Below are 19167 nucleotides of genomic sequence, written 5' to 3' on the forward strand. Positions count from 1 at the left end.
CAGATACCGACGCCACTCTTGGGGAAACCGAAAATTTAGCGAGGCCTGCCATTTCTGAAGGCGTCTTCAGGCCTACCACCTTCTCCATTAAATCCTTCACTAAATCAAAAGCTGCAATGAAAACTAAAAAACAGGGTCCTCAGACCTCCTCTCAAGGCCCCATGCCTAAAAAACAGATGCTTAAAATGGCTGAGGATTTGATAACTCTCATCAGGGGTTCTCAACCCCCCTCAGACAAAAGACCCAGGTTGGAGGAAGACTACCCTTCCTCAGACCAGGCTTCTATTACGTCAGACCATTCTGAGGACCAGGATTACGCCTATTCCCCTTTTGAAGACTCTGATGCTGAGGAGTCTATTCCCTCGGTCCCCCCCCCGAGGACTACTCTTTTGGGGTAACCCTGCATACATTGAGAGAGCACTTCCACTGGGAAGGCCAAGATTACTCATATTCCAAGAAAAGGCTCAGGGAATTTCTACTGCTCCCCCAGCATAGGCCCCTGGCTATCCCTCCTGTTTTAGATATTTTGGATGATGTGTACGCAGAAGCCAGTCTTAATCCAGACTCTTTACCTCCAGCCCCTGTTAAACCTGACAGGTATTACCGGGTTCCTGATTCTCACCAGTTCCTTTATAAAAGCCATACTGCTGACCCAGAAACAATTTCACAGGGTCCCAAGGGGATTAAGGCCTCTACTGCTAAAAACCCTTTACCTTCAGAGAGAGATTCCAGAGCATTAGAAAGGTGGGGGGGGAAGGTGTATACATCACCCACTTCAACCATGAGGGCATTAAACTGTCAATTTCATATGTTAAAGTACCAACAGTTCTTGTTATCTCAGCTGAAAAGCAAAATGACAAACAGAACAACCAGATTTGAAAGAGTTGCAGGATTTGCTGCATGGAGCAGAGCAAGTGGGGAAACATACCTTGCAGTGTGGTTTTGATGCTTTACGTAGACATGCTTGGCTCAAAGAGCAAACCTTACCAGATCATGGCAAAGCAAAGTTATTAGATGCACCACTTCAAAAAGATGTATTATTCGATGTTAAAGCTGAGGAGGTGCTAAAGAAAATGGAGGAAAAAGCGAAATCTATGCAAACAGTTAAAGATTTCTTGCAGGTGCAACCTCCACGCTTCAGCAGAAACTGGCCTTCAAAAAAATTGGTCCTTTCCAGCCACGGACAGACCCCAAAGGGGCAGATACAGACGCCCAAGGGGTAGAGGACAACCTCAAGGATCTTACAGAGCTAGACAGTGGCAAGCACCAACCCCAGGAGGTGGAGAAGATAGACCACAGTCATTTAGAAAACTGACACGACTTCCCCCTATGCCTGCCAAACAAAGCTATAATGGCAGCACCTTTGGGCGGAAAATTGGCCTTATTTTAAAAAAACTGGCACATTGTTACAAAAGACAAATGGATTCTGGATATTATAGACAGAGGCTACAGGTTCCACTTTCACACCCTTCCAAAAATGAGAGGCATGCCAAACCTGCCACAAAATCAAAGGGCAGAGGCGCAAAGACAAATTTCCGCTCTCATGGATATGAAAGCAATTCAAGAGGTACCTGCAAAAGAACAAGGTCAAGGTTTTTATTCAAGACTATTTCTGGTACCAAGGAAGGACAAAGATTGGAGACCCATCTTAGACCTATCTATTCTAAACTCATATCTAGAGGTACTAAAATTCAAGATGCTCACATTACAGCAGCTTCTTCCCATGCTGGGCAAGGAGTCTTGGCTGGTAACGTTGGACCTCAAGGAGGCATACCTGCATGTCCCTATCAGACAAGATTGCAGAAGATTCCTCAGATTTCTTGCAGGTTCAACCCATTACCAATTCTCTGCATTGCCCTTTGGCTTATCTACTGCGCCCAGAGTGTTTACGAAATGCCTGGCATCAGTAATTGCCTTCTGCAGACAACAAGGAATACAAATCTACCCATATCTGGACGACTGCCTGATCCAAGCGGACAGCAAGGACATTCTGTTGCAGCATCTGGCGTTTGTAATAAAACTATTAAACTACCTGGGTTACACAGTGAACAAAAAGAAATCAAAACTAATACCTTCTCAACAGATAATTTTCCTGGGTGCCGGCTTAAATACAACAACCCAGATGGCCTACCTCACGCCAGACAAACAAGGGCAACTGTCTCAATACTTCAGCAAAAGGGCATCTTTAACCAGACTAACTGCAAGGAAAGTCCTGCAGGCTCTGGGGTTCATGGCATCTTGCATCCTACTAATACCATGTGCAAAGCTGCATATGAGGAAACTACAATGGTACCTAAAAAACTTATGGTCTCAACACAGCCATAGCTTGGAAACAATTATACCACTCATTCCATGCCTTCAAAAGGAATTTTTGTGGTGGGCTCAAGCATGCCAAAGAAACACAGGTCTCCCTTTCTGTTTACCTCAAGCAACTCAAATTATCACAACAGACGCCTCAGACTATGCCTGGGGAGCACACATGGCAGATCAGTGCATTCAGGGAAAATGGTCCCAAAAAGAGAAGCACCTACACGTCAACCAAAAGGAGATGCTAGCCGTGCAAAATGCTATTATGACCTTCAAAGACCTACTGCATCCAGGCCAGCTATTACTAAGGACAGACAACACCACAGTCATGTGGTACATAAACGGGGGGATTCATTCATACCCCCTGTGCAGGCAAGCTATGACCCTGTGGAACACAGCATTGGAATTATAAATTCAACTACAGGCACAATTCCTGCCAGGGAAAGAAAACACACTGGCAGACAACTTAAGCAGAAATATGACAGAGCCACACGAATGGAAGTTGCATCCTCAAGTCTTCTCAAAGATAATTCAGGCATGGGGACAGCCAGACATAGATCTATTTGCTACCCACAGAAATTACCAGTTGGAGAAATTCTGTTCAAGGACCTATCATCCACAGGCCTGGAAAGTGGACGCACTCTTTCAATTGGACAACATTGACAGTCTATGCCTTCCCGCCTCTACCTCTACTGACCAAAGTTCTATTAAAAACCAGAGCAGAGAGGCCACAAATGATTCTCATTGCTGCAGACTGGCCACGACAGCACTGGTATCCTCTCCTAAAGAGCCTGTCACACTCACCACCATGGATCTTACCTCTAGTTCCTCTTCTGTTGTCCCAGCACAACTACAAAACCCTTCACAGCCAGCTCAAAACCTTAAATCTAGTTGCATGGAGAATACCTTAATTTCCCAACAGACTCTCCTCTCCAAGGAGGTGCAGGATGTCATCTTGGAGGCCAGGAGACCCTCTACTAGAAAAAACCTACTCCGCCAAATGGAAACGATTTTGCTCCTGGAATCAAGAAAAGGGCCAGAATCCTTGGGTAATAAATATACCTCAAATTTTACAGTACCTAGCTGAGATGTTAAACAGTGGCCTTTCCTTTTCCTCCATCAAGATCCACGCTTCAGCCATTTCAGCACAATACAATACAGATCCTCCTTTATTCTCATCCTCTATTAAGGCAGTTCCTCAGAGGGGCAAAAAATATAAAACCCCCATGGAAACCACCAGCCCCAGCTTGGGACCTCAACTTCGTATTGGAAAAGCTGACCCTGCCTCCTTTTGAGTCGGCTTCTTCAACAGAGCTACAATACTTGTCGTGGAAAACAGCCTTCCTTCTGGCTATTACCTCAGCACGCAGGGTTTCGGAGCTACAGGCCCTCATGGCTGTGCAACCATTCATCATTTTCCATCAGGACAGGGTTTCCTTATGAACCAACCCTACCTTCATGCCAAAGGTAGTATCCAGTGTAGCTCTGAATCAGACTATTCATTTACCTACCTTTTATCCAAATCCACAGAACAAAGGAGAAGAGGCTACTACATTCCTTGGACATTCACAGGCAACTTCGTTATTACTTGGACAGAACAAAGTCATTCAGGAAATTTGAGCAGCTCTTTGTGTCCTATGCTACAGGTGCTCAAGGAAAGGCTATTTCCAAACAGACTATTTCAAAATGGATAGCCCACTGCATACGCTTTTGTTATTCATTTCATGGAAAATCAGTGCCTGTATACATCAGATCCCACTCCACCAGGGCTACAGCTACCTCTGCAGCTTTCCTCAGGGGGTCCCTACCGAGGACATTTTGGAAGCAGCTACTTGGAGTTCAGTGCACGCTTTCTCCAAGCACTGCCACCTTCCACTATACTCAAAATCTAGAGTGTGCTTTGCCACAGAAGTCCTGCAGGGCATTCTAGCCCCTCCTAATTCCGCTTAGTACCTGCCACCCTTACTTAGCTTTGGGATTCTACCCAAGTGTGAAGACTGCAGCTGTATGCACGATGAACATAGTACAGTTTTGTACCTACCATAAATGTAGATGTTAGAGTGCTCATACAGCTGCAGTCCAGGTTACCCTCCCTCCATCCCCTCTTAGGACAGGGCTTATGACAAACACCTTTAACATACAACCTATTTGGGGTATTCCTTTTTGGTGTATTTGCTTGCAACTACTGTTTTGATTGATCTACTTGTATGTTTGCATAATATCATGTTTTGCCTTCCTTTCTGGGGGCACCTGACATCTGGGGCAAGAAAAACTGAAGAAAATGGCATCGGCTGCCTCTTTTATACCCCTGCCGCACTGACGTCAGGGAAGAAGCGACGACAACCGACGCCAGACCTAGACTTTGGAATTCGGCCGACCGAGGACCCGCCTGACGGCAGGATAACCCAAGTGTGATGACTGCAGCTGTATGAGCACTCGAACATCTACATTTATGGTAGGTACAAAAGCCCCACTGGCATGGGCAAAAGTTGTTAGAAATGTATTCTTTTGTAATTATGACGTTGGTACATGATGTTTATGTAGTAATTATGTTCTTGCCACCATCACATAGTTTCCCAGTTTATCATGACTTAATTTTTTTATCTTGCGATTGCTTTTTTTGTTGCTAACAAGTGTTTGTGCAACTCCTTCAGGTACCAGTGACTTTTCCTTAAGAATTTTGAAAAAAAGTGTACCAGTAACATAATGAAAACATACCATTGGCTTTATTAATATTACTTAAAAAAATACTGTAATGTTCCAAATTATCTTGGTGTTTTAATAAGAAAACCATTGTATAATTTCATGGTATTTCCTCTAATTGTAGGTGTTGGAACCAAGATTGATCCAACACTGTGTAGAGCAGATCGTATGGTGGGACAGGTTCTAGGAGCAGTTGGAGCCTTACCAGAAATATTCACTGAGTTAGAAATCTCTTATTTCTTGCTAAGAAGGCTGCTAGGTGTCCGCACAGAAGGTGACAAGAAGGCTGCAAAGGTGAGTACAAAATTTAAAAATTCACATTGCTGTGCTGCATACTTCATACTGTTTTCTTCATCAGATTATAGGAAGGGGCACTGTATCTTGGGGAGCTGAAACCTCTTCTAGACTCTACTTGATCCATCACAGCCAGTAGTATTCATTACTAGCTGTATTTGTCTTTCACGTAAAATTTTGAATTGAACATCAAAAGGAGACTAGGTACCTTAGTATATTGCTGTAGTGGCTAAATGAGTGGGTGACCTAACAATTATGGTATCTGTCTCCTGCATTAAGAAACAGTTTGACCCGTTTTCTTTAGTGCATGTTTGCCGATAGCCCCTTTAATCTCTCTGCCTTAACTGTTGAGCTGTAATTTTCGTATGCGTTCAGTTCAGCACAAATGATCAGTAATACCCAATAGGGTGGCAGTGCAGGGGAATAATGGATTGCTAGAGCCATTATTCCCAGGAAGGTCCTTTAATCCCTTAGTGAAAACCATCATATTAAGCTTTAAAAGTTGATACTGTAAAGGAATTGTCAAAACAAAACATGTTCTTAGTGTTTCACTGTTGCAGTCATTACATTTGGGTTATCTGCTTGCAGGTAGCCCTCAGTCGGCCTGATTAACAAAGTCTTGGGTCCTGCGTTGGTTGCTGTCCCTTCTTCCATGACATCAGGGGTATAAAACATGCAGCCGACGCCATTACATCAGTCTTTCTTGCCGTGCGGTGCCCGAAGCAGTTCTCAAGTGCCGGTCGACCGACTCCTGAAATTTTCATTTTCGAGTTTCAGAACCGAAGTCTTCAACTAAAGCTAAGTAACCCCATTGGGGAAACTTTTTCTTGCTCCTTACTGATGTCAGTAAAAGTTAATAATTGCATTACTTGTGGAAAGCAAATACCGTATAAAGATTTTCATTCGTACTGTATTCCTTGCCTAGGTCCTGACCACGACGAACCTTGGTGTCAGTTTTGTGCTTTATTTAATCAGCGCACTCTCCATTGTCGGTATATTTTTGCCTCTAATTATTTCAGTTCTCTGTTCAATTATCCAGAAATGTCATCGGTAAGCCATCCGTCTATCGGAATTCCCAAAAAACGCAAAGATAAAGACCTAGATAGGCCGCCAAGGTCCAAAGCTGCCGATGATGCTTCTCCTAAGCCAGTCGCCAGTTCGCCGGTACTCTGAGGCACTTTTCACAGCCCCTGATACCCGCTAAGTCTGATTCGCAGGCCTCTACCGAGACCCATTCGGAGTCTGGTATGCCACGCGATGCTTCAACTATGGAACCCGCGGATGTCTCTACTTTGGATGGGTCCGGAGCCGCTGTGCAGGCACTGGCTTCTGAGGGTGTATTCAGGCCTATGGACTTGCATATTAAATCAACGCCTCCTTCTTTACTTAGGCCTAAATCTCGATCCATGTCTAAAAACCAACGCCAAGGCCACATGCTTAGGCCTCTATGCCTAAAAAACAAATAAGAATGGCTGAAGATCTAATAACTGTAATTAGGGGTAGCCAACCCCCCCCCCCCCTTCTAAGAGGCCTAGGACTGAAGTTGATTATGAATCTTCTGATCAGGATTCTGTTTTTTCTGATTCTTCTGATGATCTGGATTTGCCCTTACCTACTTATGAAGATTCTGATGCAGAGGACTCTATTCCCTCTGCTTCCCCTCCTGAGGATTTTTCTTTTGGGAAAACCTTACATACTCTAAGGGAGCATTTCCACTGGGAAAGCCAGGATTTTTCTGATTCAAAAAAGAGGCTTAGGGATTTCCTTCTCCTACCTCACCATAGGCATTTGGCTAGTCCTCCTGTACTAGACATTGTGAATGATGCTTTTTCAGAGTCTAGTTTGGCCCCTGATTTCCTCCTCCTGCTCCCAGAAAACCTGACAGATACTACAGGGTCCCTGAGTCCCACAAGTTCCTTTTCAAAAATCCTATTGCAGATCCAGAGACTGTTTCATGGGGGCCCAAGGGCATTAAGGCTTCTACTGCTAAAAATCCTACCCCTTCTGATAGAGACTCCAGGGCGCTGGATAAATGGGGTAAGAAGGTTTACACTTCTGCAACCTTGGCCATTAGGGCTTTAAACTGCCCGTTGCGTATGTTAAAGTATCAGCAACATATTATTTGTCAGCTTAAACAGAAAATGATGATTCCTGACTGTGTGGAAAATAAAGAATTACAGGATTTAATGCATTCTGCCGAACAAGTTGGAAAACATACTTTGCAATGTGGTTTTGATTCATTAGAGGCCTCTTGCAGGATTGTTGTTACTGGGTCTGTGCTCAGAAGGCATGCTTGGCTTAAGGAGCAATCTTTGCCTGATCATGTTAAAGCTAAATTGTTGGATGCTCCTTTAAATCAGGACCGCCTGTTTGGCAACAAGGCTGAGGAAGTTCTTAAAAAGATGGAAGATGAGCTAAATCTATGCAAACTGTTAAAGATTGTTTACAAGTTCAGCCTCCTAGATTTAGTAGGCACTGGCCCGCTAAGAATTGGTCATTTCCAGCCCCTTCCAGATTTTCCCAAGCCAAACCCAGAAACGGCAAAAACCCCAGGTTTCAGTCCCAGGGGACTCGCAGAACTGAGCAGTGGGGGCCTCAACTTCCAAATCTGGGAATAATAAGACTACCCCCTATGGTAAACTGTCTCAATGACTTCCTTTAAAATTTCCAAGCAATTATCAACTGACTGCCCCTTTGGGGTGAAAAGATTGCTCTTCATGCAAAGTTTGGGAACTCGTTACCCAGGACAAATGGGTTTTAAATAGTGTCCCAGGGATACAGATTTCACTTCCACACTTTGCCAACACCAAGTGGGTGGCCGGACTTACCCCCCCAAATCAGTGGGCAGAGGCCCAAAAACAAGTACTTTCTCTCACGCATGGGGGCTATTCAACTGGTACCAGAAGAGGAAAAGGGACAAGGTTTCTACTAGAGACTTTTCCTGGTACCCAGAAAAGACAATTCATGGCGTCCTGTCCTGGACCTGTCTACTTTAAACACCTTTTTGGAGATTCCAAAATTCAAGATGCTGACTCTTCAACAATTATTTCCTATGCTAGGCAAAGATGCCTGGTTGGCAACACTAGATTTAAAAGAAGCATACCTGCACATCCCAATCAGGGAATCTTGCAGAAGATACCTGCACTTCAAAGCAGGCTACATGCACTATCAGTTCTCTGCACTGCCCTTTGGCTTATTTACTGCGCCCGGAGTATTCACAAAGTGCCTTGCTCCAGTTATTGCATTTTGCAGGCAAAGAAATATCCAAATATATCCGTACATGGACGATTGTCTAATTCAGGCAGAAAACCAGGGCATACTTCTAAATCATCTGGCATTTGTAAAAAGGGTTCTAACTTGTCTGGGGTACACCATAAATGAAAAGCAATCACAACTGATACCCTCTCAACGGATTACATTTCTGGGTGCAAGTTTGAATACAACTGCCCAGATGGCTTTCCTCACGCCAGAGAAGCAAATTCAATTGGTAACTTACTTCAAACAAATGGCCACAAAAACCCTGCTATCTGCAAGACAAATACTGCAAATCTTGGGGTTCATGGCCTCCTGCCTTCTTCTAATTCCATATGCAAGACTGCATATGAGGAAACTACAGTGATACTTATAAAGTCTATGGAGTCAACATTGTCACAGCCTGGAAACAATGATTCCTGTCATACCGTGCCTACGCCTGGAATTCCTATGGTTGGCAGAGGCCTGCCACCAAAACAAGGGACTGCCATTCACACTATCCCTGCTGCTCAAACCCTAACTATGCATGGGGGGCTCACCTGGCAGGAAGGTGCATTCAGGGCAAATGGAACCCAAATCAAATGCACCTACATATCAATCAAAAAGAAATGTTAGCTGTACAGAATGCTCTGACAGCCTTCAAGGACTACATTCTTCCAGGACAACTAATGGTAAAGATGGACAACACCGCAGTTATGTGGTACATAAGCAGGGGGATACATATTCTTACCCCCTCTGCAGACTAGCCATGGCATTGCGGAACACAGCCTTTAGCTACCAAGTGCACCTACAAGCTAAATTCCTGCCAGGAAACCTGAATACACTGGCAGACGGACTAAGCAGAAATCTCATGGACCCACACGAGTGGAAACTGGAACCACGGAGTTTCGACATGTTGACAAGCAAATGGGGGAGCCCAGACATAGATCTATTTGCCTCCTCCCAGAACTACAAGAAGTTGGACAAGATGTTCGTGTTACACTGCTGCAGTCATTACACTTGGGTTATCCTGCCGTCAGATGGTTCCGCAGTCGGCCTGAATTCCAAAGTCTTGGTCCGGCGTCGGTTGCTGTCGCTTCTTCCCTGACATCATTGCGCCAGGGGTATATAAGATGCATCTGATGCCATTTTCTTCAGTCTTTCTTGCCGCACGGTGCCCGAAGCAGAAACAGTTTGCAAGTGCTGGTCGGCTGACACCTGAGATTTTCGATTCGAATTTCAGTCCAAAGTCTTCAATAAAGCTAAGTACCCCGTTGGGGAACCTTTTCTTGCCTCAGTCCGATGTCAGAAAAAGTTAACTGCATTCTTGTGGGAAGCAAATACCTCATAAGGACTTCCATTCCTATTGTATTCCTTGCCTAGGCCTAGACCGGTACGTCACTGGTTGTTGGTTTTGTGCTAGGTTTAATAAACAAACTATCAAACACCGTTTTGTCTTCGCACGACACTACTTTGGTAGGAAATTTAATTATATCATGCCGTCAGAGCAGCCAATGACCAGCATGCATAGAAAATGCAAGGATAAGGACAGGCAGCCAAGGAACAGGCCAGACTCCGAGGCCTCTGCTGGGCCCGTCGCCGGTTCTCCGGTTTTCAGTGAGGCACATACGCAGCCCCTGACGACCGCCGAACTGGAACCCCAGACAGCTGCGGATTCTCAAGCGGAGTCTACTAGGCCGACGCAGCCATCTTCATTAGGCCCTTTCGACACCGGAGCAGAAGTAGACCCCGGTGCAGTGGAAACACCTTCTGTTGCAGAAGGTGTCTTCAGACCAACTACACTCACCATTAAATCTTATGCTAAGCTTAAAACTCCTTTAAAACCAAAGAAGACTGTACATCAGTCTACAGTTCAAGGCCCCATGCCTAAGAAACAGATGTTTAAGATGGCTGAAGACTTGATTACCCTAATCAGGGGTTCCCATCGACCTCCTGATAAGACCGAGACAAGAGGAGGATTATGCTTCCTCTGACCAGGCTTCAATTTCCTCAGATTCTTCTGAGGAACAGGATTACACTATTCAACCTTATGAAGACTCTGATGCTGAAGACTCTCTTCCCTCAGCATCTCCCCTGAGAACTACTCCTTTGGGGAAACTTTACATACCATAAGGGAACATTTCCTCTGGGAAGGCCAGGACTACTCTGATTCTAAGAAAAGGCTCCGAGAGTTTCTTTTACTACCCCAGCACAGATCTCTTGCTATCCCTCCAGTTTTACATACTGTGGATGATGTTTACTTGGAGTCTAGTCTAAATCCAGACTCTCTACCGCCTGCTTCAGCCAAACCAGACAGATACTACAGAGTACCTGACTCACACAAACCCCTTTATAAAAGCCCTGTGGCTGACCCAGAAACATTTTCCCAGGGTCCTAAGGGAGCGAAAGCTTCTCTGGCTAAAATTCCTGTGCACTCTGAAAGGGATTCCAGAGCCCTAGATAGATGGGGAAAGAAAATATACACCTCAGCAACTCTGGCTATGACAGCATTAAATTGTCAGTCAGTTTCACATGCTGAAATATCAGCAATTCCTAATGTCTCAATTAAAACAAAAAATTAGCACACATACTGAACAGTCTGAATTCAAGGAAATGCAGGATCTGTTGCATGCAGCTGAACAGGTGGGCAAACATACTTTACAATGTGGATTTTATTCATTGGAAGATGTCCTTCAAGAATGCAACTGCAGTCCTGACATATGGGTTGTCCTGCCTCAGGCAGCCCTTCGGTCAGCCGGATTCCAAAGTCTGGGTCCGGCGTCGGCTGATGTCGCCTCTTCCCCGACGTCAGAGTGGCTGGGGTATAAAAGCATCAGCCGACGCCATCTTCTTCAGTCTTTATTGCCGCGCGGTGCCCGAAGCAGAAGCAGTTCGCAAGTGCCGGTCAGCCAGCTCCTGTGTTTTCAGATACCGAAGTCATCAAAAAGCTAAGTACCCCATTGGGGAACCTTTTCTTGCCTCAGCCGATGTCAGACAAAACTGAAAAAGTTAATTGTTTGTCTTGTGGTAAACAAATACCTCATAAAGACTTCCATTCTTACTGCCTTCCCTGCCTCGGCCCAGACCACGACGTCTCGGCCTGTGCTGCCTGTGCTCGCTTCAATAAGCGCACACTTAGGCGCCGGGCAGAATTTGCTGAAGACTTTTTTGGGGAAAATTACTCCTATATCATGCCGTCGGAACTTCCGACAGTACACGTTTCCAAAAAACGGAAGGACCGGGACCGACCTTCGCGGCCCGCGACTTCCACCGACACCACGCCTAAGCCTACCGCGAGTGCATCGGTCTCTTCGGAGGCGGTAATTCAACCGCTCCAATACACCTCAGTAACTCTGGCTATGACAGCATTAAATTGTCAGTCAGTTTCACATGCTGAAATATCAGCAATTCCTAATGTCTCAATTAAAACAAAAAATTAGCATACATACTGAACAGTCTGAATTCAAGGAAATGCAGGATCTGTTGCATGCAGCTGAACAGGTGGGCAAACATACTTTACAATGTGGATTTTATTCATTGGAAGTTTCCTGTAGAGCAGTTGTTACTGGCTCTGTCATACGTAGACATGCTTGGTTAAAAGAACAAACCCTTCCTGACCATGTTACAGCAAAATTATGGGATGCACCTTTACAACAGGATGTATTATTTGGTGTCAAAGCAGAAGAGGTTTTAAAGAAAATGGAGGATAAGGCAAAGTCTATGCAGACGGTAAAGGATTTTTTTTTTTGCAGGTACAAACCCCCTCGTTTTGGCAGAAATTGGCGAACGAAAAATTGGCCCTTTCCAGCTTCTGACAGATCACAGAGAGGCAAATACAGACGCCCAAGGGGCAAAGGTCAGTCACAAGGCCCTTACAAACCTCTCCAATGGAGTACTGCTATCCAGATAGGAGGAGAAGATGGGCCCCAAGCTAGCAGAAGACAAACAATGACTCAGTCCTCAAACTACCAAGCAAATCTCTCCTGGCAGCTCCCTTAGGAGGAAAATTAGCATTTTTTTTTTGCAGACAACTGGCACATAATCACAAAAGACAAGTGGGTCCTAAACATAGTCTCTCAAGGATACAGATTCCACTTTCATACCTTACCAAGGAAAAAAGGAATGCCAAACCTGCCACCAAATCAATGGGCAGAGGCACAAAGACAAATTACAGCTCTCATGGACATGAGCCATTCAACAGGTACCTACACAGGAGCAAGGACAAGGTTTTTACTCAAGACTCTTTCTAGTCCCAAGAAAGGACAAAGCATGGAGACCCATTCTGGATCTTTCAGTTCTGAACACCTATCTGCAAGTACCAAAATTCAAGATGCTAACACTACAGCAGCTTCTTCCCATGCTGGGCAAGAGTGCTTGGCTGGTAACGTTGGACCTCAAGGAGGCATACCTGCATGTCCCTATCAGACAAAATTGCAGAAGATACCTCCGCTTCATTGCAGGTTCAACGCATTATCAATTCTCTGCACTGCCCTTTGGCTTATTTACTGTGCCCAGGGTCTTCACAAAATGCCTGGCACCAGTAATTGCATACTGCAGACAAAGAGGAATTCAAATATACCCATACCTGGACGACTGCCTTATTCAAGCAGAAAGCAAGGACATTCTTTTAAAGCATCTGGCATTTGTCAAACACCTTCTAAGTTGCCTAGGGTACACAGTAAATGAAAAGAATTCAAAACTAGTGTCCTCACAAAACATAATATTCCTGGGTGCCAGCTTGAATACAATGGCCCAGATGGCTTAGCTCACGCCAGACAAGCAACAATAGCTGACTCAGTATTTCAATATAATGGCAACAAAGACCCAACTCCCTGCAATAAAAATTCTGCAGGCCATGGGATTCATGGCATCTTGCATACTACTACTACCATTTGCAAAATTGCATACGAGGAAATTACAATGGTACCTGAAAAGCGTATGGACTCAGCACAGCCACAGCTTGGAAACAGTGATACCACTCATTCCTTGCCTTCAACAGGAGTTTCTATGGTGGGCACAGGCATGTCACCTCAAGGGTCAGCCTTTCACCTTACCCACAGCCAGGCAAACTATGACAACATATGCATCAGACTATGCCTGGGGAGCACACATGGCAGGACAGTGCATTCAGGGCAAATGGACTACAGATCAGAGGCATCTGCATATCAATCAAAAAGAAATGCTAGCAGTACAGAATGCCCTAACAGCTTTCAAGGACCTCTTACACCCAGGACAACTAATAATAAAGATGGACAATACCACTGTAATGTGGTACATAAACAAGCAAGGGGGCACACATTCCTACCCTCCATGCAAGCAAGCAATGACCTTGTGGAACACTGCACTGTCTTACTAGGTTCAATTACAAGCACAATTCCTGCCAGGAAAGAAAAACACATTGGCAGACGACCTAAGCAGAAACTTCATGGATCCACACGATTGGAAACTAGATCCGCAAGTATTTTCAATGATAGCTCAAAATGGGGATGCCCAGACATAGATCTGTTTGCAAGCCCCCAAAACTACCAACTTCAAAAATTTTGCACAAAGACATTCCATCCACAAGCTTGGAAAGTGGACGCCCTCTCATTCAGTTGGAAAACATTAACAGCGTATGCCTTTCCTCCACTGCCTCTTCTAGCAAAGGTACTGCTGAAAGTCAGATTAGAGAGACCACAAATGATACTCATTGCACCAGACTGGCCACACCAGCATTGGTATCCAATTCTAAGGAACATGGCCCACGGCCCGCCATGGATTTTACCACAAATTCCTCACCTGCTCACCCAGCGAGACAATCAGATTCTACACAGCCTGCTCAGGACTTTAAACCAAATTACCTAAACAACCAGCCAACACCTCTATCCAAAGCTGTTATGGATGTCATTCTGGAGGCCAGGAGGCCCAGCACCAGGAAAAGATTTTGTGCCTGGAACCAGGCTAAAAGCCAAGATTGAACCAGCTTTTTTAGCTTATTAAAATTTCTTTCATGGAAAACTGCCCTGCTACTAGCAATAACCTCAGCTAGAAGAGTCTCAGAGCTACAGGCACTAATGGCAGTGGAGCCTTTCCTCATTTTTTCATCAAGACAGAGTCTCTCTACGAAGTAACCCTTCCTTTATGCCAAAGGTGGTTTCCAGTGTGGCCTTAAACCAAACCATTCATTTGCCCACCTTTTTTCCCAAATCCCCAGAACAAAGGAGAAAGATTCCTGCACTCTTTGGACATTCACAGGCAATTACGTTACTACTTGAATAAAACTAAGGCTTTCAGAAAATCTGACCAGCTCTTTGTAGCCTATGCTACAGGATCACAAGGAAAAGCTATCTCAAAACAGACCATTTCTAAATGGATAGGGCATTGCATACGATGTCCTTCAAGGATGCATCTGCAGTCATCACATATGGGTTGTCCTGCCTCAGGCAGCCCTTCGGTCGGCCGGATTCCAAAGTCTGGGTCCGACGTCAGCTGATGTCGCACTTTCCCCGATGTCAGAGCGCCTGGGGTATAAAAGCATCAGCCGACGCCATCTTCCTCAGTCTTTCTTGCCACGTGGTACCTGAAGCAGAAGCAGTTCGCAAGTGCCGGTCGGCCAGCTCCTGTAATTCAGCTACCGAAGACTTCAAAAAGCTAAGTACCCCGTTGGGGACTCTTTCTTGCCTCAGCCGATGTCAGATAAAGTTAATTGTTTAACTTGTGGGAAACAAATACCTCATAAGGATTTCCACTCTTACTGCCTCCCCTGCCTAGGCCCAGACCACGACGTCTTGGCCTGTTCAGCCTGTGCTTCCTTCAACCGACGCACTCTTAGACGTCGGGCGGAGTTTGCAGAGGAATTCTTTGGGGCTAGTTATTCGTATAAGATGCCGTCGGAGACTCCGACTTCACATTTAGTTAAGAAACGGAAGGACAAGGACCGACACGCGGGCCGCGGTTTCGGCTGAAACCACGGCCAGGTCTACCGCGAGTGTCTCGGTCTCGGCTGAAACAGAGTCCTTGGTACTTCCAATTACCGAAACCGCTCAACCGACTACCTCAGTCCCGGAGGCCCCGGCTGAGTCTGTTATTGAATTTCCAACAGAAACTGGTGTCCTGGAACCTTCCGACACCATTCCTTTAGATAAATCTACACCAGCACGTGGTGCAGCCAGGTCTCCTGCATCCATGTCCATTAAGGCTTTCTCCAGGGCTAAAGCTGCTAAACTCTCAAAAGCTTTGCCTCCCAAGGTTATTCCTCAGGGACCCTCTACTGGTTCACAGATTCTAAGCTTAGCAGAGGATCTTGTCTCCTTAATTAGGGGCTCTCAACCTCATCCTGACAGGGGCTCGCATCCTCCTCCAGACAAAAGGGCCAGGATTGAGCCCTCTGATCCCCACTCCTCAGATGAGGCCTCTGATGGCTCTACTGTCGGACCACCAGGAGGAGGATGTCCTTCATGGATGCATCTGCAGTCATAACAACTGGGTTGTCCTGTCGTCAGGCAGCCCTTCGGTCGGCCGGATTCCAAAGTCTGGGTCCGGCTTCGGCTGATGTCGCACTTCACCCGACGTCATCTCTGCTGGTCTTCGGGTATAAAGGCATCAGCCGACGCCATTTTCCTCAGTCTTTCTTGCCGCGTGGCGACCGAAGCAGAAGCTGTTCGCAAGTGCCGGTCGGTCAGATCCAGAGATTACTACTACCGAATACTACTTCGAAGACTTCTAAAGCTAAGTACCCGTTGGGGACTCTTTCTTGCCTCAGCCGATGTCAGAAAAAGTCAATAACTGTTTAACTTGTGGGAAACAAATACCTCATAAAGATTTCCACTCTTACTGTTTGCCTTGTTTAGGCCCAGACCACGACGTAGCAGCCTGTTCGGCCTGTGCTTCCTTCAACCGACGAACGCTTAGGCGTCGGTCGGAGTTTGCTGAACAGTTTTTCGGCTCAGATTTTGCGTACATTATGCCGTCGGATCCTCCGACTACCCAAATTGTTAAAAAAAACGCAAAGAAAAAGACCGACACTCGCTGTCTGCGATTTCGGCCGAAACCACGGTTAAGCAAACCGCGAGTGTCTCTGTTTCAGCCGAAACTGAGAAAACTGATCAAAATACAGCCGAATCAATGACTACTACTGAGGTGCCTGCTACTTTACTTGAATCGGCCTCAGAAATTTTACATACAACAGTGGTTACTAGTGACTTATCAGACACCATCCCTTTGGATGTCTCTACCCCAGCACGTGGTGCTGCCAGGCCTCCTGCAGCCATGTCTATTAAGGCCTTTGCCAGGGCTAAAGCAGCCAAATCTACTAAGTCAGTGCCTGTTAAACCCCCCTCAACCAGGCCCACTTCTAGTTCACAAATGCTTACTCTGGCAGAAGATTTAATATCCTTAATTAGGGGATCTCAATCTCACCCAGACAGGGCCTCTCAGCCCCCAGAAAAGAGACCTAGAGCAGAGCCCCCCGAGCCTGTGTCCTCTGAGGATTCTGCGGATGACTCAGATATTAGACCAGCCAGAGGCTCCTTTTTCCAATTATGAAGACTCCGATGCTGAAGAATCCATTCCAGCTGCCTCTCCACCAGAGGAATTCTCCTTTGGGGAAACCTTACATGCCATGAGAGAACAATTCCAATGGCAGGAACAGGATTTCTCAGATTCCAGAAAAAGACTTAGGACTTTTCTGCACTTACCACAACATAGGCCCTTAGCTATACCTCCTGTCCTTTCTGTTGTGGACGATGCTTTTAATGATGTCTGCACTGCACCTGATTCCTTACCTCTAGCCCCTGCCAAACCAGATAGATTTTACAGGGTGCCAGACACTCATCACCACCTATACAAGGCCCCACTTGCAGACCCCGAAACTATATCCCAGGGGCCTAAGGCAGTAGCCTCGACCACAGCAAAAAACCCTATTCCTTCTGAAAGGGAATCCAGGTCTTTAGACAGATGGGGGCAAAAAAGTTTACACCTCTGCTACTCTCTCAGCTAGAGCTTTAAACTGTCAGTTTCACATGATACAATACCAAGAGTTTATGCTTGATCAGTTAACTAAAAAGCTATTCTGTGATGACTCTATAGATAAGAAATATGTATTAGAAATGGTAAATAACATACAACAGGTTAGTAACCATTCTTTAAAATGTGGCTATGATGCACTGGAGGCTTCATTTAGATCAGCCATGACTGGCACAGTGATAAGAAGACATGCATGGTTGAAGGAACAGGTCTTACCGGATCATGTTAAAGCTAAGTTATTAGATGCTCCTATGGATAAGGCCAGTTTGTTTGGTACACCTGCCCAGCAGGTAATGAAGAAAATGGAAGAAAAGGCAAAATCTGTACAAACGGTTAAAGATTTCTTACAGGTTCAGCCCCCAAGGTTTAGCAGGAACTGGCCTGCCAAAAATTGGTCCTTTCCTGACTCCACAAGATCCCAAAGGGGCAGGAATAGACGTTCCAGAGGCAGAAATCAATCCAGAGGGGGTGCCTACAGAGGACGACAGTGGCAAGGTAATAACAGAGGCACAGACACAGCCACTACCACTGCAACAGGACAATCACAGTGACTTGACTCTAACTCCGCCTACCAGGGAACAAATAGCAGCACCATTAGGCGGAAAATTAGCCTTATTTTCGAAGAACTGGCACTATATCACAAAAGACAAGTGGATTTTGCAAACCATAGACCAAGGTTACCGGTTCCACTTCCACACTTTACCAGTCAAAAGAGGAATGCCAAACCTGCCTCCAAATCAAAAAATAGAAGCTCTACATCAGATAATGCAATTAACAAAGATGAGAGCTGTGGAAAGAGTACCAATAACAGAACAAGGCAAAGGATTCTACTCCAGACTATTCCTAGTTCCAAGAAAAGAAAAAAGTTGGAGACCTATTCTCAACCTGTCCATCTTAAACACATACATCATTGTCCCAAAATTCAAAATGCTGACCCTACAGCAACTTCTTCCCATGCTGGGCAAGGAGTGTTGGCTGGTAACTCTAGATCTCAAGGAGGCATACCTGCACGTCCCCATTCGACCAAATTGCAGAAGATACCTCAGATTTCTTGCAGGATCAGAGCACTATCAATTCTCAGCATTGCCCTTTGGCTTATCTACTGCACCCAGAGTATTCACAAAATGCCTGGCATCAGTAATCGCCCACTGCAGACTACAGGGAATCCAAATTTATCCATACCTGGACGACTGCCTGCTACAAGGGGACAACAAAAGCAAGCTGACAACAGATTTACAAAGGGTCATTTACTTGCTACAAGCCCTGGGATACACAGTCAATTTACAAAAGTCAAGGCTGATACCATCCCAAACAAGGACATTCTTGGGCGCGGAATTGGACACAGTAAAACAAATGGCATTCCTAACTGCAGAAAAACAAAAAGAACTCCCTCTTTACTTCTTGGCACTAACAAAACAGAACAAGTTAACAGCAAGAAAAGTTCTGCAGGCCTTGGGCTTCATGGCATCATGCATAATCTTGGTCCCACATGCCAGACTGCATATGAGAAAACTACAGTGGTACCTAAAGAATTTATGGTCCCAACACAGGCACAGCCTAGAAGCAGAAATTCCACTAATCCCATGCCTAAAACAGGAGTTCCTATGGTGGGCTCAAGCATGCCAGTCA

The 19167-nt window shown here is 45.4% G+C and overlaps 1 protein-coding gene across 1 annotated transcript in view; it reads left to right on the forward strand.

The window, feature by feature from the left end:
* EIF2S3 (eukaryotic translation initiation factor 2 subunit gamma) overlaps positions 1–19167 on the forward strand; it is a 1527509-nt gene that overhangs the window by 1211904 nt on the left and 296438 nt on the right. Inside the window, exon 12 of the mRNA XM_044071831.1 lies at positions 5094–5304. Coding sequence (XP_043927766.1) covers positions 5094–5304 — 211 coding nt within the window. The remainder of the gene's footprint in view (positions 1–5093; positions 5305–19167) is intronic.

The sequence above is a fragment of the Protopterus annectens genome, chromosome 5.part0, assembly GCF_019279795.1.
Source record: "Protopterus annectens isolate FY-2018-M chromosome 5.part0, PAN1.0, whole genome shotgun sequence".
Taxonomy (NCBI): Eukaryota; Metazoa; Chordata; order Ceratodontiformes; family Protopteridae; genus Protopterus; species Protopterus annectens.